The sequence below is a fragment of the Ischnura elegans genome, chromosome 4 (assembly GCF_921293095.1).
Source record: "Ischnura elegans chromosome 4, ioIscEleg1.1, whole genome shotgun sequence".
Lineage (NCBI taxonomy): Eukaryota > Metazoa > Arthropoda > Insecta > Odonata > Coenagrionidae > Ischnura > Ischnura elegans.
In genome coordinates this window covers 28,343,943-28,369,386 of record NC_060249.1, presented here as the reverse complement: position 1 = coordinate 28,369,386, position 25,444 = coordinate 28,343,943, and the positions used below count along the sequence as shown (strand labels likewise).

Sequence of the window (25,444 nt, the reverse complement as noted above, 5' to 3'; positions counted from 1 at the left end):
TTCTCAGAGTCATCCACTGCCATTACCGGCAGGCCAGAACTTTCAGATCACAGAATGGGAAGATGAGGGGTGGACAAGCACACCAGGCAAATGAGTGGATTGGCTTTTAGGTAATTTACTCAAGGAAGCTTCAAACTACTAGGCTTTTACAACATGAAGCTCTATCACGCCACTTTGTAATCGAATCTATAATCAAGAGCATTGAGGGACTGTTTGAGTCATATTGAATGGGTTACTCTAACTATTAAACAGGTACCAAATAAAATACGTAATCACATACATATAATACTTGATCGTTTATTTTTCAGCTTTACAATAAAAAAGTGATACTGAAGCTGTACTTGTGAAAAATTAAGAGTAAATGATAGTAAAAAAAAGGTCTAAAAAACAAGATGAAATAAGTGTAACAAGGTTTTTCATTAAATAGGCAGTCATATGAATAAATAGCACTTTTCCAGCCAGAAAATACATAAATAATGAAATTAAATGGGAATTTTCAATTTCATTTAGTTTACATTCTATAAAAGATATATCACAGACCTGACTTTGATGCCTTATATTGTCTTACAGCAATATAACCCAAACTTCCCCAGCAGAAACTGTTCACAATTTTGATATACATGGATATCTATACAAATATTCATCTGTATTGGGTAAAGTCAGTGGTGAGATACAACAAGGCTGTTGTAGTTTCACTTGGAGCTGGTGTTCTAGTTAATATTCCACCACTAACAGACTGCATCTCTCCATCCATCCCAATAACTACAGCACATCCTCTAGGGTCCTTGAAATAGCAATAAAAATACACATCACAGCCATCACATCATGACAAAATTACAATCACAATTACAGAACTAAGTACAGTAAAATCTCTAATTTAGTAGAAGGGACTCAAATTTCTTTAGTTTGTAAATTAGAGGGTAAGTGTAAGGGAGTTTGTCTTTTTGTGTTGTGGTTTACATGGATTTTTCACCATTAAAGTTCCCTTTCTGCTACACAAGAGCTTTATTTATCATAAAATACAGTTCTAATGCAGCAGACAAATAAATTAAGAACCTGAAACTGTTTCTTTAGCTTTAAGCCTCATCGCACCCTACTCATCTCGTGAAACCTTACCTAGAGATTTATTGTTGCTCTCATGACCATTTTTATTTAGTAGGTACCTGAGAGGAACAACAAAAATGTCCATCAATTTGGGAAAGAGGGAGCAAGTTGCCGTGAAATAGATCACCATGGAGGAAGAGGTGAGTTGTCACGAAAGAAGATAGACATTGAATGACGAAGTGCTTAGAAGAATGGGAGAAAAGAGCAGTCAAAAACCTAAGGAGAAGATGGGACATCTTTATTGGCCATATTACAAGGTGTGATGGCCTGATGAAAACAATCACAGAAGGACAAGTAGAGGGAAGAAGAGAATGGAAAGGCCCTGAATGAGTTACATAGGACAGGTTATAAAAGATGTAAAAGAGAAGAAATATATTGCTATGAAAAGGAGGAATGGAGAGCTGCATCCATCCAATATTAGGATTGTTGACTACTGATGATGTTTTACAATCTATCATGCATTTACTTATGGGATTAGACTACAATGAGCAGAATTCTGAGTCTACAGTAACACAAATTGTTGCACCCATTGTTGCAAACTATATTAGCTGTGAAAATTTTAGATCATGGCTGGGGAAAATCATATGCCCGCATGGAATACACCATTAAAATAATGTTCAAAAGCTATACATAGCCTGTAATAACTTTTTCCTAATACCATGATTATTTCAACAAGATTTCAGCCATTTAGTTGAAATAGTTGAACTTTGTAAGTTAGGGAAAACATGTATTAAAAATTAAGGTTGTAAACTCATTACCTCATCCACATAAACATAAACTTATCAACTCTTTACCATTAATTACATTACGAATAACTCACATTGTTTCCTTTTCCTTCCAATGATGGCAATATATCTTTGCCATCAGTTCCAAATGAAGAGCCAGGCTGCACCTGTAGTTCCTCAAGATTCCCCAGTCTCTCACTTCCAATAGGAATTTCTTCACCATGAGATCCTAGTCCACTTCCCTCAGCAGTTTCCGACACAAATCCTTTTGAGGTAGTAACTTTCCCAAGTTTTGACGCAGCTTCAGCTATATTTAGGACTCTTGATTCACTGATACTAAACCTTGCTGGTACTTCGGAGCCATCTTTCATTATTCTAGAAATTTTGCAAAAGAAAAAAATCATCTTTAACCTTGGAATACAAATTACACATGATGCCATAAGTTAAAAAATTGACTATAGAAAGTTATTTCTTGATCGATAGGTTATTATTAATTAATAGATTAAAGCATGATGATCAAGTTCAAGACTTCTATTAAAATAATATTGGCTAGAGTTCTCAGCAAGAAGACAATATTTGCAGCTTTCTAATACACAGTAAAACCTCCATGCAATGAATTTTAGGCGGTGGAAAAATCACAGTTTGCTGTAGGGGGTTTCTCTGTCTGGATGTGCAAAACGGGTTGCATCTTACAAGGGGCATCTAACTATTAAGGCAAATATTAATCGATACAAGTCAAGTAAACACCTCAATATTGTTTCATTCACTATAAAAACCTTTCCTATTGTGATTATAAGCAACCATTATTTTATACCATCATATACCGTGGGTATTTTAAATCTCCCTTACACTAATTGAAAAGATAGCTTTCAAATAAGTTCAACTGATCCAGGTGTGACAAAGTTTTACGTATTAAAATAAAAGGTAGTTTCAATTTTCCACAATAGTTATTCCACAAACTATTTAATCCATATGTCATGTTTTGGCTCACACAGCCATCATCTGGTACAAGACACTGTAGTACATGAGAAAATAACATTTATGCCTTTGAGGGAGGAGTGGGGGAAGATTTGACAAGTTTGAGGAGGGGAAGGAAAACAGACGTACAGTGGGAGATAGTGAGAAAACATTAAACTAAGGAAATACTGAAAAACCCAGGGGTAGAAGGAGGACTTCAGTCATAACTGCAAGGGAACAACATGGGGAAAGAACGAGAGAAACAGGAAGGCCAAAGGGGTGGAGAAGAAGATGAAGGGCAGGGAGAAAGAGAGTGTCATCAAATATGGAGAGATGGGAGTAAGTAGTGAAGCAGGGAGGAAGTAGGGGAGGGAAGTAAGGGTAACTGAGAAAGTAGTGAGGATAGGATTAGTAGGAGTTCCGGGGAAGGGATTGCAGGGAAAAAAAAGAAAAAAATTGGTCAACACAATATGAAGCGAATTAGGTGGGTGGACAGAAAAAACCCATGGAGGTTGGTGCCAGTTTTCTTACTTCTAGCTAGAAAGATTAATGAGCAATTCCACGTAAATGTCATACTGACTGGTTAAATAAAAAAAGTGGTTGGAGGCTCTGATATGGATCAAAATTTGTGCTATAAAGTCTAGACTTTCGTTATTAAGTGCTGAAACTAGCATGAGTCACGTGTATCTCTGATAAGAGAAATTTTTTTGATGTGCTCACCACAGTTTTTAGCCGCATACTAAATTTAATGAGTCATCTACGTGCAAAAAACATCTGTTTCGCTAATTGATTTTATGGCCACTGTATTAATAATTTTTTTCTATTTTGAGGTTCGTTCATTATTTTGAATGATTTTAAGGGTTTTTGCACAAATTTGTTTTGTTTATTTAGAATTAAAGAAGTTATTTTGTAAAATTTTTTGGCAGTGAATAAATTTATACCAGAAGGGAATCACAAAAGTCAGTCCGTGACATTTCTGGTCAGTCCGTGACATTTCTGGTCAGTCCGTGACGATGCTTTTCAAGAGGAATTACTCCTCTGTAAAATCAGTTATTGTAATGGGCTTTGCAGCATTATGAAATTTGCATTTGGTGTTCTGAGATGTATTTTACTGAAACTCTGATCACTCATTAATACAGAGCAAACCTTAGAGGTTTTACTCTGAGCTGAAAGTTCGTTTCATTTTTGTCAGACCGTGACAGTGAATTTTAAGTCACGTAAGTCCTGTATTTTTCAAGACAAAGTAGTATATCAACCAAAGTTAAACTTCACACCATTGTGCAGCAATTTGGAAGTTGAAAAAGTTCTGTATGTCAGTCCGTTCGCTTTACTTGCGTTCTTAAAAGTTCAAAAACGCATTGTGACGGTCAGTCCGTGACGCGTGGAATCGCCCTAATGAGAAATGATGCCCAGAGTTCAGAATGTTACTGGTTATTGCATGGCATTATACAATGAGAAATTTGTTAAAATGCAATAGAATTCTTTATGACACTCACCCATGTATCTTTTTATGCCTCAACAAGGCATACTTTGTACTGAATCGGCGCACACAGTGATTGCAAGGGAATGCCTTAGGGTTAGCATGAACGGTGGCTATGTGCTTCCTCTGAACAGCACGAGTCTTAAAGGATGACCCACATATTTCACATAAAAATGAACGCTCGTCTGAATGTGCAGCCTGCAAAAAATATTTCGACATTAAGAATTTTTTTATCAAGACTTAAAAGATTCCAAAATATAAAATCAAGACTAAAGATAGTGATACTAATACATAAGTACTTCTGATCGTCATAGCTGTTATTTGTTAGATCATCATTCATCAACTTGTTACGATAACATTTCACCATATTAATGCCATTAGAACTAATCAACTGTTTGACATTTTCAGTTTTCGTAAGTTACGCAAGCCTCCATTCTCTGCATATCCTACAATCCCTGCAGGCTGAAAGTATCCTTTCATTCTGTTCAGGGTATTCTGTGATTTCACAATCAGATCTTTTTGCCTTAGGTCAAAGAATAGAAACCTAAGATATTCATTGCTATAAATTGCTTTTACATCAGCAATCAACTTGGTATAGTGCTTTCAATGATAGGTGGCAACTACATTCATTTTCAAGGACTGCATAGATGTTAAATATTTTTGACCATACATTCAATAAAAAAACTGAGGGTTTATATAAAGTAAAAATATAGAGGTTTTAAAGAAAAAAACAAGATGAGAAAATACCCACAAAAAGTAACATTAACATCACCAATTTTGTAATGACTACGATATCCAAAGTGTCCCAGATTCAGCTAAATTCAACTGGGTCACAACTGAAGGAAAAGAATGCAAATGCTATCAACTTTCACCCCTCTAAACAATTAATTTTGACAGTGCTCAAGGCAAACAATCTTGTCAGTCACTTTTAGAAATAGAAGAATTAGATTTACATGTCAGTGGCATATACCATATTTCTCCTAATACAGTCCCCCCCCCCCCCTAATTTTGAGGCTTCAGTTTCAAGAAAAGTTAAAAAAATGCATTTGAATATTTTCCCCCCTTTAATTTTACCACGGGCATTTTTGGAAAAAAATGTGGGACTATATTCAGACATACACAGTATATGAGGAGCAAACCTTCCTCTCACCTCTCCAAATGAGAAAAATGGAGAAGTTATGATAAAATATCAAGGGTTGTGATTCTTTAAAATGAGTCACCCTTAAAGAAAATAATAAAAGGGTTGGACCCCACCCAAAATGAGGACCTACATGGGACACTGTCTTAAACGGAAATGGTATATACCATATGGTCCTTCAGATGAGCCCTGGAACGACAAGGCTTGGAGCACTGTGGGCAACAGTGAGCAGAAGACACAGAATTGGAGGATGTAGTGCCTGGCTCAGGAGTCGGTGATGGATGATGTCTAGAGACACGGTGCTGTCTCAAGGCATCTGCCCTCTTGAAAGCTTTCCCACATGTGTCACAAAGGAATGGCCTCAGCTCTGAATGAACATCCCTTTGGTGTCGCTCAAAATGCTCTTTACGCCATGTCGTGTAACTGCACTGAAAAAAAAACAACCAGGAGGCTAATAATAGATGAAACAGCAAAGTAGATTTTGCTATTACAATTTGCTTAAGCTTCTAGACTTGTTATTTAGATTTTTTATAACTATACAATGGAAGTTTTATGCAAGGAACAATGGAAAAAAATCAAATGTAACTAAAAATAGGACCAATTGAGAAAAGGTCAAGAAGAAAGATTTATATATATGCAAAAGTAATGTTATGAGACAGCTCCTATCATTGTGCCTTACACAAAGAAACAGCATGATGAGAATTTAGGCATAGTATAAGTATACACACCACTGGATTCACTGTGTAAGATTTTCAGCAAAATATATGATAGACGGAATAGAAAGCAAGCTCCATGATGTTAACTATATTTTATGCTCAATGTCAATCAGGGCTTCACAGCTCTAGTAAGTAACAGTACGGGTTTTTATATAGGCTCTACGAGAAAATGAGTTTAAAAAATGTAAATGAGTCAAATACACATTAAAATGATATGGTGGAATTTTAATTTAATAATAAGTGGGGGGGGGGGGGGAAATACAAATGTACATATATATGTACTTCATTTTTCCTCAAACCAGTGACCTAAGGTTTTTAGAGTTCAGAATGCTAACCACTCAGCAAATCACCTAGCAATAGGACGACGACAATAGGTAGGCAGATTTCAGAAATGATTTACAACAATAAAAAAGACAGGAATTATACCAAGCAATTATTAAATCGCCATTTCAGTTTGTGTTCTGCACAAAAGAAAAATATGACAATCAAATCGCAAGATAATCGTTTGTGGCCTCCCCTAAATAATATACCGTATTTCTCCGAATATAGTTCCCCCCCCCCCTCCCTAATTTTGAGGCTTCAGTTTTGGGAAAAAATAAAAAAAATGCATTTGAATATATTCCCCCCCTTTACTTTTACCACAAGCATTTTTGAAAAAAAAAGGGGGGACTATATTCAGACATATACGGTATGTATGTAATATTGCAATCTAATGATTCGTATACTGCAGTAGTCGCACCTCAATTTCTCCCTATCCCAATCCCTTTGGGGGGTAAAACCCCCCCAGGAGTCAGAGAAAATTTTACGTTTAATCCATTTAACTTTAACGTATCGGCAGAAATGGTTCCTAAGTTAAATCACCTGTTAAGCATTGTGACTACGCAATACATACTTAATTGATGTGAAATCAATGTTTCAAATTGTGATCTAGGAAATGTTGCATGTTAAATATTCGCACAGAAATTCCCCCCTCACCACCCTCTCCTCTTCCCCTTTCTTCCACTCCCCTCTTCACCCTCCCCTCAACCCAGAAACGCTTTGCTGAGTCGCACTGTGCAAGCGGCTCTCCGGAGTGTGCTGTGAGGTAGCTCCACAAAAAGAGTCGTTTATGCCATCACTAGATCAGCTTTTTCGGTATGGCCATGATTGTGTTCCTCTCGGAGCCATCTAGCAGTTTTAGACGATTTGTAGAAATTTCCAAATATTTCATACATTGCATCTTGTGATCTCCCACCAAATGCTTTCATTACTCCTCCACTGATTGTATCTCCTAGGGCCCTTTTCCAATCTTTAGCCTCTAACTGCTCTCTCAAATTCTCATCGTAATATTCCTCAACCATGATTGTCTTCCTCCACCTGGTCACCAGGGACAGCTTCTTTGAAGGATTCCAGGCCTCAGTATAGTTCTTCTAATACTGTTTCCATCTATTGCCAATGTCTCTATCATCCATCAACAGTTTTCTATTCATATCTCTAATGTCACTGCATGTTGCTTTCTTGTCTTCGAAGTACCTCTTGATTATACTGTATGCCGTTTCTAAGTTCCCATTCATCATATTTTTATTACATAATGTTTTTACTTCAGTTTTTGATCCATTTCCTTCAGCCTTTTTTTATTCTCGGATGGCTTGATTCCTCAAACTCTCATAGTTTTTTAAATATCATTTTGATTCCTTGCATTCATGTACTTCCTCCATTCCTCTATAAGAGCTATGATGTCATGAGGAATTCATGGTTCCTTGATTTCAAATGGCCTACTTGCAAGTTGTTCCTCTGCTATCTCTGTACCAGTAACAGTATTCTTAAGACTTCCATTCCTCTTCCTCACTTTGGCTCTTATTCTTTCTTACATGAAATATTGCCCTAACCAAATTTTTTCAACTTGTAGAGGAGGGTAGTATCAACAACATTTAAAATGAGGAAAATCAAAGGGAAAGCTACTTTAAGTAAGATCTGATGCTTTCCCAGCGAATAAATTCGAAAAAGGCTATTCGGGCTACCAGCCGGGTGGTCTTCCTCCATTCTGCCAGAATGGATTGAGACCACCTGGCTGGAAGCCCAAATAGCCTTTTTGGAAAGCTACTTCGTCAAAAATTGATTTGAAAATTTTAAATTGCTACATATAAACTTAATTTTTAACTTTAATTTCAAGAACTTTAAAATGAGCCATTACATACTATTCTGTCATCTAATATACAGAGGTATAGCGTTAATGAGAAGGAGCAATGGTAAAATTTCAGTTTTTCAAAATAGCAATACATACCTTGTAAATCATAGCATGTCCTAAAAAAAACTTCAAGGTTTTCATTTTTTAATCAAATGAAGAAGATTTGGCAAATTTGGTCGACATCGGCGACCCGCAGGCAATCACCTGGTATAATTTGGGTGGAATGACCCATGTACAATTTTTATCATATTGTTACAAAAAATACAAACAGATATAAGATTTCAATATCATGAAATAGAAATGCCAAATAGGTGACTTAACATCTAACCTTTTCACACTGATGTAAACTGCGCTTGATAACATCTTCACTGGCTTGGTGGACACGAAGGTGACGCTTAAGAAAGTGGGCCTGGGTAGTTTTATAATCACAGTTTGGACATTTCAGCTGCTCTTGTGCAGAAGAAGTTTGCTGTTGACATTAAAAAGAAGCAAAATAAGTAGTACCCCAAATGTTATACACCTGATTAATAGGTAACTATAAAGATACACATAATTCATTTCCCTCTTGATAACTCCTATCCATTCCTTAAAATAAATCCTTATCAATCCTAAACATAACCAATTGTTCATCATAATATCAGTTGAATTATCACTGAAAATCATAAAAGAACACGATTAAAATTTTAAAAATAATAATAAAACACCAATTTTACCAATTACAAAGAAATATTAATATTAAGAAAATTCAATGCAAAGAAAATTCTTCATACTTACATACTTGCTTTCAAATTGGCTACTTTTCCATTCAACCCACCAGATAATATTGTAACACCTAATTTTGAGTGGTTTGTTTTGGTTTTTGGTGTGACGTAATACAAGCAATAATAAGCAGCAGAGGTGGAGAGAGGTAATTGTTGTGATTGTTGACGGCGCAGGAGGAAGTGAAAAGGGGGGAGTCGGATTGTGATAGTTATGGCGGACGGGTGTCCCCTTGCTCCCGAGTTTGTATCATTTAAAGTTTAATAAAATATTTGTAAGTGACATGAAAATAAGAGTAATTAATTGAAACGTTACATTTTGGTGCCCAACGTGGGGCACGACTTCTCGAGAGGATCGAGACCACGGAACGCCTGAGGAACGAGTCGCCTCGTAGAGAGCGGGAATTCAAGATGGCGGGAGTGAAAAAATTTTACGAACTGAAAAAGGTGGATTTACAAAGTTTGTTGAGGGATCGGGGATCGACGACCCAAGGGGCGAAATTTGAGCTGCAGGAACGTTTAAAACCGCTTTTGATAAAAGAAGGGGTAGATATAGAGACACATGAGTTTGAGATGGAGACGCAGGACCAAGGATACAGTGACCTACGGGTGCTACTAAGACAGATGCTAGAAGAACAGAAGAGTCGAAATAGAAAATGGGAAGAAGAACGGGAGAGTCGAGATAGAAAATGGGAAGCAGAACTGGAAAGGCGAGATAGCAAACAAGAAGAAAGAGACAATAAGTTGGAGGAGACAATGAAAAGCATCAACGAAGGGCTAGCGGCGTTTTGGCGAGAATGTAAGGGGAGAAAGGAAAAACAAGCGGAGGAAGTGCCCAGGAAGATGGCGGACGAGATAGGACAAGAATCCACCTCAAAGGCAGCTGGGCTGGATGAGGAGGCGGTCCAACACATCGTGCATGAGAAAGGCACGAGACCCGGTGTAACAATGACATCCGCGGTACAGTTGAAGGTCCCGACGTTTGATGGGAGGCATACATCAGGACCCCGTGAGGAGCGTACGTGGAGGACATCGGGAAGCACGTTCCAGCACAGCCAACAGCACGGATGGGACTCCAGGAAGTCGCAGCAGCGGGAGTGGCAGGCGTCGAGCCAGCAGAGAGAGGGACGACGGGACAATAACTTTCTCGGCGATGGATACGTTCACCGGCCGGGCGAGAGATCAGCTGATCAGCGGCCTGCACTAAACAATGTAGCGGAGGCGCGCCAACCGGAGCGACAGCACCTTGTCAATTCCATGATGGCGGAAGGAACCGATTCCATAACCGAGTTCACGACAATGGAGGCTCATTTCGAGAAGAAATCGGAGCGATTAAGGGACAAATGGCTTAGATCAGTAGGAGAAAGTGACTCTGAGAAGATCGCGAATGATATATTTAGGATACGCCAAAATAACATAAGAAAGGACGAAAATCGGGTGGAGAGAAGAAGGAAGAGAGACAAGAGGAAGAGAGTAAAATTTAAAATAGGAGATAAGTGGATTTGCTTACAATGTAGGTCTCATTCTATTGTTTTTTTTTCAGTGGTGTGTATATTCAATGTCATGTTGCCTGTATTTGATTCGTGTTTCTTTATGTGTGAATGGGCTGGTGACGTAAATTGAGCCGGAAGGAGGGGGATTTGATCGCATCAAGGAACTTTAAGTGTTGTGGAATGAAAATGTGTATGGCCTGTTGATTCTCCAGTGGTTTAAAGGATTGAAAGTGAGAATGAATGTTGAGAAGAGGACGGAGAATTTCGTTATTTGCATTTTATATTCACGTTTTTTTCACGTATCAGTTAATAACATCGTTTAATATAATGTGTTCTTGTTTTTAAATTACGTGAATAGGATTTTCATTGGTTATGCGTTAATTTACCTATCTCGAGCAAGGAAGAAATGGAATAGAAGAGACTTTTATGTGATATATCATATATCATGAGTGATAGGAGGAGACGCTATTTTTTAAGTATGTTGGTTAATATTGATGTATTCATGTTGAATTTCTGCTGTAACGCCATGTATACTCATGTATACAATTAATTTAAGAGGGAAGTTCAGAACTGAAGGCGTTGGGGCCACGCCCATAACCCATAATACTCTGTTTTTGAAGGCTTTGAAAAAGAAAATTGCATGTCATTCCATTTTCTTTTCCAATGGGGCAAATGTAACACCTAATTTTGAGTGGTTTGTTTTGGTTTTTGGTGTGACGTAATACAAGCAATAATAAGCAGCAGAGGTGGAGTGAGGTAATTGTTGTGATTGTTGACGGCACGGGAGGAAGTGAAAAGGGGGGAGTCGGATTGTGATAGTTATGGCGGACAAGTGTCCCCTTGCTCCCGAGTTTGTATCATTTAAAGTTTAATAAAATATTTGTAAGTGACGTGAAAATAAGAGTAATTAATTGAAACGTTACAATATAATTGAAAATTTTCAGCAATTGTGGCACATGAACTTTGAGTTTACACTAGAGATGTGCGAATAGTATCCGCGAATACTCGAATACCTCGAATACTAGAAAGTATTCGATATTCGAGATTTCGAATAGTTATGCGAAAAGTACCGCCTCGAATACCTCGAATACTTTGAATTTCGCGTCATATACTGTCGCACGCACGTCGTTGGTAGTGACTCGGAAAAATGTAGAGAACTGTAGTCATTTAGTGCTCGCAGCGCCGTTTTACGCAAGTTGACGAATTGCATCAAATTCGTGGATTTTAGCCGTGAAAAGTGTTCGACGAGGGGAACCGAAAATAGTCGGGTGAAAAAATCCGAAAATACCCGATTCCCCCCACCAGGAGAAACTCAGTGCCGTGGGATAGCAACCATAGGGCATTTCCCACGATCCTCTATCCCCCTCCATTTAGCACTCGCCTCAACCACTCTGACGCTTTCCTCTTCTCCGAAATCAAACAAAAGGTCCCAGCTCGCGCAGGGATCGCATTACGAAGAACCCTGCTTCGAAAAAAATATCGAGTTACGAGAGCAATATAAACGTGTTTCACGCCCTCCCCCCTTTTCTCACCCACTGACCTTTTTCTGGCTACCTGCTTCGAAGTTCCCCATTTCTGGAGGTCAACTGCTGTGCGAGTACCTTGGGATACTTACATTAGCGCATTTCCCAAGGTCCGGTATCCCTCTCCATTCAGCACTAGCCCCCCCTCTGAGGCTTTCCTCTTCTTTAAAATAAAAAAAAGGTCACAGCTCGCGCAGGGATCATATTACGAAGACCTTAGCTTCGAAAAAATACGCGAGAACAATAGAAACGTGTTTCGGGCCCTCCCTTTCCTCCCCCACTGACCTTTTTTTTCCTACCAGCTTCGAAGTTCCCCATTTCTGTGGAGGTCAACCGCTGCATGAGTCATCTATTAGCACAAAGGGTGTCTAAGAATGACTTTCGTCAATTGATGTTACACCTTTATTGAATTGAAAGATTAGTAATGTGCGCATAATTTCAAAAAGAATAAGACCAAACACGACGTATTTCTGAGTTTATTTAAGCATTTTACGCAAAGAAATAAATGTCAAAACACGACGGAGACTTAGCATTCTGGCGAAACTCGATATGAGCAGCAGAGCTTCTCGGAAGTTGATGTGGTATTTTTTTCCGAAAACATATATCAAGTTACAATTTATGAGTGGTGCTATAAATCTTTATTGTTACAGTCACAGACAAAAGGATATTTTCTCAGAATATTTGGTTTCTCCCTGATAGCAATTCCAATTCATCTTCTTATCTCGTGAGAACTCCCAAAGATGGACTGAAAATAACTGAAGAAAATCCGGTGGAAAAGAGCTTGTATTTTGCAAAATGCCTCAGATTGTCAGCTAGCACTTGGCAGCAGGAGTGGGGGTAAAGCGATGTTAGTTGAATTAATTATATGCCCAATTGTTTCCATAAAATTAAATTATTCATTAATCAGCTAAATTCCTGTTCGAATCATTTTAAGGAAATCAAAATTACTCCCCAAAATCTTGTGTTGCCTGCTGCATAGGCAACCGAGTCAAACATTCCAGCATTCATCATTTAGTATTCGAGGTATTCGAAATTCGAGGTATTCGAATATTCGAGCTATGATTTAATATTCGAATTCGATATTCGAATTCGAGAAATCTGCTATTCGACCCATCTCTAGTTTACACGCATTTAATATCTCAATTGCATCTGTGATACAAACTATTGTTATGAAAAAAAAGCTGAAAAAATAGTCGAAAATGCCACAATATTATGATTTTTAAACAATGGTGAAGTTTATATTAAGCTTCTTAATAAACTTATAACAAATTAGAGAAAATAATATGAAATAAACTCAACATAAAGATTTTTTTTAAGATTTCAACTTGTTATTATTCCGATTGCATACAATTGAAAATTGAATTTCCCAAACCTCGAGAGAATGGCTATTTTTGGCATTTTTTCCAAGGCTATAACTTCATGAAAAATTAAATTAGTACATTAAAATTTTCCAATGACTTAAAAATCATTTATATATGCTGACAACATATATTATTTTGAGAAATAACCTAGGGCTGCTATTCTAGATGAGGAGTAGTAAGATCACTTGTTTGCAAATATGAAAGTCGTTATTATGCAGATCCATATTCTGAACGAATGAAATAAATTTCCTTGGAACATAACTGGGGTGTTTCTTGCATGAGCTATTTGGAATGTCCCCCTCTTCTGGCATGGAAATCTTTCTGAACAGTTTTTGTAACCAATGAGAAAGAGGAGAATTTACATACATGTATTTCCGTAATCTACAGAATAGACTTGCAAAGGACAATCAATGTGCAAGTTTAGAATATTGCAAATAAATTTTTAATCTGTTTTAATCCTTTGAAGGCAGAGATCAGTGATGACAGAGGAGAAAGGATTGACCTAGTAGTCATGGAGAGCTTGAGGATCGGTTATTTCTGTGTATTGGTAGAGGGGACCTAATAGTGACATAACTTTGCTCTTGATTGAATGAGTGTGATCTAAGAAGTTAAGTTTACTGTCAGTTAAGATGCCTAGATCTTTCATAGCCGAAACATGTAGAAGAGGCTAAGAGGTAATGGAATATTGAAATGTAATTGGGGATTTTTTAAAAGAAAAAGAAATGGAATTGCATTTTCTGATATTTCAGTTGAGCTTCAGAGAGATATTGCAGTCCGAGGTAGTATGAATTTGCTAAAATATTTTAGAGTCGTCCTCATAGAATAAAGAATGAGACTGGGTTCAGTGGTGCAGCAAGGGGAGGGTTTTGGGGGATAAAACCCCCCAAGAGCTCACAGAAATTTTTAAGTTTAATCCATTATACTTTGGATTGTAATTGTAATTTAATTCGATCAGTATTACTTACAGCATAGTGCTAGGTTTAATCAAATATCCCTCAGAAAGCCGTAAAACTTGCCATTTTGAACATATATTCCTAAAAATTTTCTGGAGGAGGGCCCCGCAACTCCTGCTTACCCTGGCAGGTATGCAATACCCCCAAACCCCAAGTATTAGTTGCGTCTAAAACCCCCCAAGCCTAAATTCCTAGCTGTGTCCCTGACTGGGATGGAGGCAAAAGTGTGGCCAGATCATCAATGAAGAGGCTAAATAAATATGGTCCATGGACACTGACTTGAGGAACACCAGATGTTACTGTGGAACAGTGAGAAGAGGTGCCAGAAACTCTTTGAATTCTATCGGTGAGAAAGGATTTGATGAGGTCAAGAAAAATAGCATGCACATTGAAAAGTTGACTAAGCTTGTGAAAGAGGAGGGTATGGTTGAGTGAATCAAAGGCTCAGGAGAAATAAAAGAATAAGGTGTTAAATTGAGAATTTTTCTGTGATGAAGTTGACAGCATGGTGATGGAGGACAGATAGGTTAGTAAGACAGGAATTATGATTACGAATGAAAACATGTTGATTATTTGATAGGGTAGGGGATGTAAAGTTATGTAATCTATTACAGATAATACTCTCTGCCACAGAGGATAGGAGAGGAAGTAAGGAAATCGGGCAGTAATAAGCAACTTCACATTCAGGACCAGTTTAATGGATTGGAATAATGTTTGTCATTTTCTATTGATGCGGAAATATTCCAAGCGTGAAGCAGTGATTCAACAGGAGACTCATGGGAATCACAAGGGAGGAGGCACTGTTAGGTAAAGATAGGACGGAGGCTATCAAGGCTTGGTGAACTGTGGAGGGGTATTTTTGAGAAAGTGATATACTTCCTTTGGATCGGTCTCAATGTGGAATAGATAGTGCGTACAGCTAGTTGTGATGGAGAGGTCTCGGGTAGAAGAGAGATTGGATGCAGGCATTAAATGATCTGAAAAGAATTAGGCAAACAAGTTTGGTCCATTGGAGCCATCGGCATTATTGTTTTCATAACAAACGGTGTCCTGAATTCAAGAATGATTACGACAGCCATTCACAAAATACCAGAATTTCTTATGGGAGGTGGTAAGAGACCAGCACACACTATGCGCATATTCCTTATGGTCACAACAGATGAGAGCTTTTGAATAGTGAGGAGGATCTGTTTAAGAGCAATGAGTGTGTTCATTCGGAATCTTCTTGTAGAGGTACCACGCTTGATTACAGTGGAACCTCGTTAAAACGAGTACGGTCTATAGCGACACCCCCGCTATTACGAGAGATAGCCGATGCACCGTCAATTGACCCTATAATAAGCATGTTAAAAAAATCGTTTTTACGAGACCCTTTCGGTGTTGGCTCTCGCCATAGCGAGGGTTTCACCGCCGGAAAACTTTCATGAAGACTTCTTAACCTCTGTAATTGCTAGCGATCTGTTGGAAATGAAGTTAATGGAATGCTCAGTCTCAAATTTATGTGGTAAACTGTCGTTCGATAAATATAATGATGACGAAACAATGCTTTGCATGATTTTTATTCAGTGCGGCGCTTATAAATAGTTCGAATAGTTGGTTGTTATTTGAGTAAGGAAATTTAGTGATGCAAAAAAACATCGCCTTTCGTCTGGATTTATGCTTACGTTTATCGGATAGATGTTTATCTGTCGCCTCACCACTCCTGTTCCTGTATATCTGTTCGCAACAGGTATATTGGCTATTATTTGCTCCACCTCCGGTAAAGCGGCAATTCGCTATAGCGAGTATTTATTAGTGCACCGTGGGGTGTCGTTATATCGAGGTTTCACTGTATTGTTTCTGAGAGTATGCAGGATGTTGGCGTTAAACCAAGAGGGGAATTTATCATTTCTAGGTTTAACCCTTTCAGTACTGTGAACGTACCTTGTACGTTCGCACGGCAGACTGCTGTGAACGTACTTTTTCTTCCTCCCTGCCATGCACTTTCGCAGAAGCACTTTGAAGGGTCCCTAATCCAGGACCCTTTCCTCGACAAGCTCACCCACACAGGACCGTCTCATCGACCCTACCAGTGGGGGGCCTCCCTTCCGAAAAAAGACTGCTCTGACTGCAATTTGAAAATCAATCAACCAATCCGATGATTAAAAAATGGTTGTTTACATCGCACTCCTGCCAATCAAGCAATCAAGTACATCTTTGAACAGTGTTCCTGCAATAAAAATTAACGATTTTGTTGACTTTGCTATAATGGCCATTTTCCGCAGGTCTGCAGCCACGTTTTTTGCAAAGTTAACAAAATCTTTATTTTTCATCGCAGAAACACGGTTCAAAGACGTACTTGATTGCTTGATTAGCAGGAGTGCGATGCAAACAATCATTTTTTGATTATCGGATTGATTGATTTTCAAATTGCAGTCAGAGCGGTCACTTTTCGGGAGGGAGGCCCCCGGCTGGGAGGGTCGATGAGACGGTCCTGCGAGGGTGAGCTCGTCGGGGATAGGGTCCTGGATTAATGACCCTTTGGAGGGTGTGCCATGCCCATTATTGAAGTACCTACTCCATGGGTCCACGAAAACCATTTTAACCTTTTCGCCACATGTGAGGAGAAGGTTTTCGGAGATTGAACAGCAGCGAAAGGATTAACAATATGGACCAAGTCCTTAGGCCATTATTTCATAATAATAATGATTTATTTGGCATTACTATTGAATCTACTACCCACATCCGTTCCATTGTCAGTGCAAGATGAATACTATGCAAAATAATGATTGAAAACTATAGATACATGTTTTAAGTTGCTTTGAGTTCATCATCATTGTGTTAAGCTTCAGTGTCCGTTTATTCTTTGGCATGTCGCCACATTATAGATATTGCATTATAACAACTTTTCATGCATATTGCATTAAATTTGTATAGAGAATGCTTATATCTTCATACTTAATTAATATTCGGAGTAATCCTTTGTTTTCAAGCAAGTACACAATGCAATATGACTGCTTAAGTAATATTTTAATATAAATTCAGTGTTGTAGAAAATAGTGAATGATGTGTGGAAAATAATTAAGACTTGATGCACCTATATATACTAAGCCACTTGGGCAAATGAGCAGCTGATCACATATATAGTATTGTTCATATTCATTTAAAGCTATAACTATTATTTTATTTGGCAAGAACCTATGACATTGAGTTAACACAACTTTGGAAAAATCCAAGAATTGACATGAGAGGCTATATTGAAGCTTTTTTCATTGCATGTAAGCTATTGCAATAAAATTATGTGTAGTAATTATGAATATGCTGCAGAAACTTGATATTCATATTAATCCTTTGCATTAATTGTTATTGTATACATACTTTTAATGATGCTTTAAGTTTGTGCTCCGCACATTAAGCTTGAATCCAAATTTCTACACAATTTGCTTAACTAGTAAAATATTCAGCACGTATGCTACAATTATTTAATTACATACAATAAAATCGATTTAATTTCATTTTTAGCCATTAATTCATTTTTTAACTACGTCACTAATACAAGCAAGGTGAATAAAAACTTTGAAAGACAATTCACCATCGCTATGCCCATGCTATTATGGGTCTTAATACAGATTGTCTGGTTTGGAAACCGTGGAATAATATTCTGACCCTACCGGGCACGATCTGCCGTCCAGAATACTGAAATGCGGCAGTGCTATAAAATATTTTGAGAATTATGACTTTCTGTGGAATTGCAGCCATGATTACTATACTCAGAATACCTTGTTGGAACTGGGTTGTAATATTCATGAAGATTATGACTTTTCCCGAAATCTTGGCGAATAGCACAGTGTAATCCCACTCAAAATAGCAGCCTTGGTATATGCATGACTTTGAATGGTATGGCCCAAACTGTTATGTCTTTTTGGAGTGTATTATCAGCAAAAATAATCATATTTACCTCTTTAGAACTGGAAGAGTGCTTAAGTCGATGATGACGTTGCAGGAAGAAAAGACTGTCAGTAGTGTACGGACACTTTGTACAACTCAGTGCTTCAGAAGCATGCTGCAGTTCATGCCTGCGTAGATGACCCATTCGTATTGTACGGAAGCTACATTGTGAGCAGACGTATAACTTTGCACTGCCCTAATAAAATGAAGAGAAAATAAAAACAAAATAATTTGGATAGTACAATATGACCAATTCAATACCATCAGCTGAGCAATAATTCCAAACATCAAATGTTACAAAAAATAGATTCCAGAGCAAAAACACATTTATTGGGCCGTAGCTTCTGAGCGACTCATTGAACAGCATGACTTAGACTGAACTCAGGCCATTATAAATGCATTTCTGATCATGAGGGGTTTATTTATCATTATTTCATTGACCAATTTGATTCAAATTCATTCACCTTATTTGCCCAAATATAGCACCAACCTCATCTTTTCATCATCTCTATCAAAAATGCAATAAAAAAACCACAAGAACCATACACACATGAAATCATATGCATGCGAAGAGTAAGTTTTAGCAAGTTACACTCAGGCACCCACCCTTTTTAAGGACAGCAACATAAATGGGAACAATGGTGACTACTGGGGTAATGGAAACTGAAGGGTGGCAGAGAGAAGTGAGACATTTTCAAATAGCCAGAAAATCTCAAGAAACTTTTAAAGCATTATTTAATGATCTACGTATGAAATGTTGGGCTGGAAATCATATTTCACATCTATTGCCTAACACTCCAGGTAAATGAAATCCAATCTCCTTGAAACTTGGAGTTATTCATTAGCTGGCTCAATATGACCTCCAGAATATTAGTGATGCATTCATCAATCTGTCTTATGAGATAGGGAATGTTTGTGGTCTAGTCATTCACATAATGCTCTTCACATATCCCCCTTGTGTGATCACAGACAGAAAGGTTTGGCAATAGCTAATCAGCATTCCTTACTTTGATTTGCTCTCCTCACTACTAGTATTGTTTACCAGGTAAAATATGACCCCGCCCCATCCTAATTAAAACAGATGTTTAGAATGCAAGCATTATATTGAAATGAAGCTTAGCAGCTAGAAATGTCTCTAGAACATCAATGCAGTAGTAAGTCTCACAGTAAGTGGCGGATCTAGGTTTGGACCAAGGGGGGGGAGGGCGATTTCTCCCAGCCGAAGGGGGGTTTGGGAATTTTGGAATTTTCAAGGCTCAAAAACAGCTGTTTTAGGATAATTCTTTGACAAAAAATACACAAATATGCCCTGAATTAAAAACTAATTTGTAATTCAATTTGTAGTAGTAAATAAATTTACCAGAAAATATAACTAAACATTTTTGTGCAAAGTCGTGACCTCTAAAATTTTGATTTTAACTAGTTTTTGTTTAACCCACTTAGTGCTATCCTTCTTCCTGGGGTACTGGCAAGAAATGTGGAGGGTATTTTCATAAAATGTAGCAACTAGGAAAAAAATACAAATCTATTTTATTACATACCCATATGTTTTTTATATTATCGAGGTTAAACAGGTTAATATTGACAATATTTTTATGTTTACTGAAATAAAATATATCAGTGTAATAAGTTAGAGCAAATTAAATAATGTACTACGTAAGAGCTGACATATCGGCCCGCTGCACTAAAAGGGTTCAACCAAATGGAGGTGGGGGCTATATCCCCCTTGGCCCCCCTCCCACAGATCTGCCACTGCTCATAGTTACACCAAAGCCCGCACCATCTTCAAAATTTAAGAACAGTAAATTCCCAACAGGTGTTTCCTGTGGAAGTAAGCCATTCTCTTCCAAATGTCCCAGTTGAATATTATAAGCAGCCATCACTTTATCCCCAATATACCCTCCTGCTGCACGCATGCCACCAACCACTCCACTCCTCCATTCAAATGAAATTTGTAACACTACTACAGCTTAGTGCCTTTTTGCAATTTACTATATCAATATGTCAGCAAAAATCAAATTCAAAATTCCTCATTCCTTTGCCAAACCCATTATTTCTGAAAAAATATAAAATATCTCGAACAATAAGAACTGCTGCATGATTAAGATAGGTATTAAAGTACACAGAGATTTTACAACCCTTTTTCCCACTATTGGTATGGTATTTGGAGGAGGCGACTGACAGCTGAGGTCATTTGCGCCATGAGGGAAGGGTATGGAAGAAAGGGTGGAGAGAAACCCGGCGTCGGCATTAGCCTGCTCTTAACGAAAGGCACCAAGGAACCACGGCTTAACGTCCCATCCGACGGACGGAGTGTTGCGCTTGAAATGTTCTCCACATAACATTCAAGCAGGGACCAGGCAGTCTCTGAAAATTCTCTGCCTCCGCCAGGATTTGAACCCGAGCCCGCCGGGTGGGAAGCCAACACTCTAGCCACCAGACCAACCCGATCCCCTTTTCCCACTATTAATATGACTGCTATAACATAAATAAATTTCACGATGAAGACATGACATGGAAATGATGCAGAAGGCTTTAAAGTATACCCACCTGTTTATGCAGCTGAATGTGCTTCTTGTAGTGACTCTCCCTCTTAGTCTTGAATGAACATAAGTTACAAAAATATTTGAAAGGTGCTTGCTGCTCATATATTTTCCTCTTATCTTTTTCTGACACAGCTTTATTGGAAGATTGACTGAGATTCTGGTTTTCTTCCTCACTTTGGACTGACTTCAAGTGGTTTGCTGAACCATCAACACTATCCACAGACTGATTATCTCCAATAGATGTTGCTGCAGAAGGCTCCACAGATACATCATTACAAGTAGCTAGGGTGATGTTGACATAAATCTCATTTCCATCATCATCATTTACAACAACTGATTCCTTGTATGAGCTTCCTCCCTCAGCAAGTGCATTATTAGAGCAATTATCTAGCTCTGATGATCTAGTCTCAACTGCAGGTCTTATGTAGACATCTTCCTCATGACAATCCTTATTCTCTGAATGTGACAGAGATAGTGCCGCAGATGCGTCATTAATAAAGTAGTTGGCAGAGGAAGACGTGATACCTTCCTTACTCTGTTGATTGAAATCCCTCAATGTCTTCATCAATATTTCCTAGAAACATGAAATCATACCAAAATCGAATCAATGATTTTGAGAATTGAAGAGCAATAAACTTTTTTCTAAAAGCATACAATTCAACGACCCTTTCCGGTACCTCTATTCTATATTGATGAAAGCTAGCTTGGTAATGTGAACATGAGAACTATGCTACCATAGCAGCCCTGTTTACACAGTACATTACCCAGATAGCATGTAAACTTATGTCCAGCTTGACTTTCTCTTGCCATATCAAGCATATCTTGACATTGGCTGGCTTGATTCAAATTTGAAATCAAATCTGCAAATCTGGCAGGGGTAGCCAGGCATCTGCAGCTTCCCTTTAGCCAAGTGAAATATAAAAGTCAGTCTGCCCACACTGCCCATGACTTTGGATGCAAAATTCAAATGTAAATCTGAATTCGCCATTTTCCAGCAACACTTGTCCAGCCTAGTCCAGTGATCATCTTCTTTCAAATGAACTTGCACAGTAACTGACTGATCGCTAGTACCCAATTACATTTCCAATAGAAGAACCTTATTTTTAAACAGTAACAGATTGATGTGAAGTATATATAAGCTGGAATTGGTAGGCCTGATTCTAGCTTAGTGTCCACATTGTGGCAAACTCACATGGTGGAGACTTATCCATGTGATTCATGCTTGAATCCAGCTTTAATTGTCAAACTTGATTCAAGTCTGACTGTCCTGTTAGGCCACGTGCCTAGATAGCAAGGCAAGCTAGAATCAAGCTTGATTCCCAATAGACCTAACCGGTCAGTCAGGCTTGAATCAAGCTTGACAATTCAAGCCAAAAAGCTGAATTCAAGCTTGAATCATAAGGACAAGTCACCACCATGCAAACTTGCCACAAGCTGGAAACTATGCTTGAATTAAGCTTGACAACAAGCTGGAATCAAGCCTAACAATTCAAGGTTGAATCAAACCTACCAATTCCAGCTAATATATCATTCACATCAATCTTTTACTGGAAATGAAATTAAGTACATACCTATATACTAGTGATCAGTGAGTGGCAACATAAGAAATTTGTGATCAAGTTAATGGTTTACAACATAATTACATAAATTTAAAATAAATTGAAGGTAAAATGTTTATCCGTGCTTGCTGGGTAATGGCAAACTGAGATTGACATTTGAATTTGGCACCCAAATTCGTACTGAGGACAAACTGGCCACCAGAGTTCAGAACTTACTTCCATATTTCACTAGGCTATAGGGAAGCTCATAAATACTCTACACAGGATTCTCCACTCCCATGGTTCCATTTTCATCAGTTGCAATAAATAGAGGCATTCCAGTCAGTATGATACAGGTAAACATACGTATTAGCCCCCAGGGGATGCACTACACGTTGAATGTAATTGTTTACTGATCAAAGTCAAGCTCAGTTAATTAATATTAAGCTTAATTTCATATCTAATACTTAAAAATATGCAAGTAAACATTTATAAGTGCAATGTAGTCCCTTCAAAACATAAGTATTAGCCCACATAACATGCTTGTAAATATGGGCCAGTGGTTAAGGTACTGGAATACCGTTCTCAAGTTCCATGTATGATTCCCACCAGCGGTAATGTTTTTCATAATTTCCTTCTACTTTTCTCTTTTTCAGAAACCTGCTATTCACAATTATATTCATGATTTTCACTGATAATTTTAATTCTGTGAGAGGAAATGTTTTTGTACACTTGTGACGTCTGTTATTTTCCCATTTCTTCACATGGAAGCTTCCTTTGAATTGTTGCATTTTCGTGACGCAACACGACGCATTACTATGATACACATGTATTTGGTTTCCTTTTATGTTGCAAACTGATATTGTCAACTCATTCTTACTATTTATGCCGAGTTTTCAAATCGAATTTCGTTATCATTAGAACTTTAAACACCCTGCCAAGTAGGAAAAAAACATAACAGGAAAAGCTATATTCTTAGATGATTAAAATTGATATTTCTCATGTAGAAAAAAGCAAAATTTACCAACAAGACGCTTCTCTGGAGCCTCTTGTTAGATGAGTGACAGCTTGCTGAGTGAAAAGATCCCGTCTGTCTGACTGACCGTTCCCAACTCTGGAGGAAGAACACATTCCCTCCCTGGCTTGCTCTATCTGGTTTTCAACGGTTCTTTTCCAACAATTTGAAAACTAGGCTTGAATTGTAAGAGTCCACAAGCCCATAATTATCAATCAATATGAAAGGAAACCTAGTACATGTATATCTTAAAAATGCGTAGTGTTGCAACAAGGAAATGAAATAATTCAAAGAGAAAAATTGGGAAAACATCACATGCCGCATGAGCACAAAAAAATCCTTGCACAGAAAAAGAGAAAATTTCAGTGAAAATCATACATATATGCATATAATAAGGAAAATCAGGCTTATTGTAAAAGAAAAAACAGTAAGTAAAAAGTAGAAAGTAATATTGAAAAAAGTATCATTGACGAGTCTTGATCTTCAGCGTGGGAGTCGAACACCGTAACCACTGGTCCATGACAGTATTGGTTCTTGCAGAGTTATGAAGGGAATTCAAAGAGAAAAACACTGAAGGCTACCGATCCTTGCACCACTGGTGACTAAAGTTGGAGTGCGAATTAATTCACGGCGACCAGTTTCACGTTAATGTGGCAACTGCCCCGCAGTGGAGCCTCTTATAGTAATATAAACTCTATGGGGAAGCTGCAGAGGCCTGGCTACTTTTGTCTGATTGGCAAGCTTGATTCAAGATCGATGCCAATGCGGCTTTGATCACACGTGCCAAATCAAACTTGAATCAATCCAGCCAATGTCAAGATTGACATTGCAAGGGAAAGCCAAGCTGTAAGTAAGATTACATGCTATCTGGGTGGGAATGACGCTTAATTTCAGCTTGCCTTTCTATCTGGGTAACTCTTACGAGCTAATGTCTAAATGTATGAATGAACACAAAAATGCACCGTGTAACCACCCAACTTGTTCAAATGCATGAAGAGGAAATAGAACTCTGCTACAATTTGGTTCATGCATCTGTACACGTTCCATTCCACCAAGATTGGTCATGCATTAATACATTAACTCGCAATTGTGAATGTACCGTGAAATCAAACCCTTTACAGAAGTATCAGTGAATAACCGCTAGTCCAAAGGAGGTATCATTGTCCTCAGGGGAGGGGGTTAGGCGAGGAACCTTCAAGAAGCCCCAAAAACATGACGGATTTACGGATAATGAACTTGATAAACATAAAAAACTAGACTGTAAATGATAACAGAATACAAAATGTACTTAGCGAAATAAAATGTATGAACTATGCTGAAATCTGGGCAAATGGATGGTAGAGATCACCAAGTAATGAAATGTCGAATGGACGTAGTAGCATTACAAGGATGTTGGAGTGGACATGAAAAATTGGTGATATGAGCGGTGGTAAAAACATAACACCCATATATTACATTACCTATGTCACTATAAGGATATTTTCTAGTTTACTAGACGCTTTAACGCCGAATGAGTACTGATGTACTCCAATACACAGCACGGCTTCAGATCAAAGCACCAAAATATTTAATAAACGGCGCATTTTCTAAATTTAACTCATTACTGCAAGAATATTTACCTCCAAAGCAATGATTTTTTTCCATGATCCCTGGGCTGTAAAACTTCCTTTGGCATTACAAATAATATTTACTTGCGCAACGGAACATATATAATTAAAGAAACTCAATTTATCTTCAGAAATTGCACCCAAAAATTCATCGCTCACTACAGCTTCAGCACTGGAAAATACCTGAAAGAAAAAAGCACATAAAATGAAAATGAACACAACGATTTTCATATCCCACAAACTTCAAGGATAACCTACTTCTACATCAGCAGGTGGTGCCATTTAAGTTAATGTTATTAGTTAGATACATTCTTCATTACGACGGCGATAAATGTCAAAGTTCTTGACGCTAATGCGAAAACATAACAAACACCATCCATAAATTGTTCCGAAATTACCAATCGCCCAACCCGCAACCCGCGCAACGCTAAATGCG

General features: G+C 38.0%; 1 protein-coding gene across 1 annotated transcript; it reads right to left on the bottom strand.

The window, feature by feature from the left end:
* Positions 1 to 275: 275 nt before the first annotated feature.
* LOC124157192 (transcriptional repressor CTCFL-like) lies at positions 276 to 25,406 on the bottom strand. The gene is made up of 9 exons (XM_046531730.1): positions 25,267 to 25,406; positions 25,021 to 25,191; positions 20,853 to 21,422; positions 18,313 to 18,498; positions 8,616 to 8,756; positions 5,572 to 5,832; positions 4,283 to 4,464; positions 1,925 to 2,204; positions 276 to 784 (listed from the first exon to the last, which is right to left on the bottom strand). The coding sequence occupies exons 1-9, from the start codon at positions 25,288 to 25,290 to the stop codon at positions 641 to 643; spliced, it is 1,959 nt and encodes a 652-aa protein (XP_046387686.1). The 5' UTR covers positions 25,291 to 25,406; the 3' UTR covers positions 276 to 640.
* Positions 25,407 to 25,444: the final 38 nt, after the last annotated feature.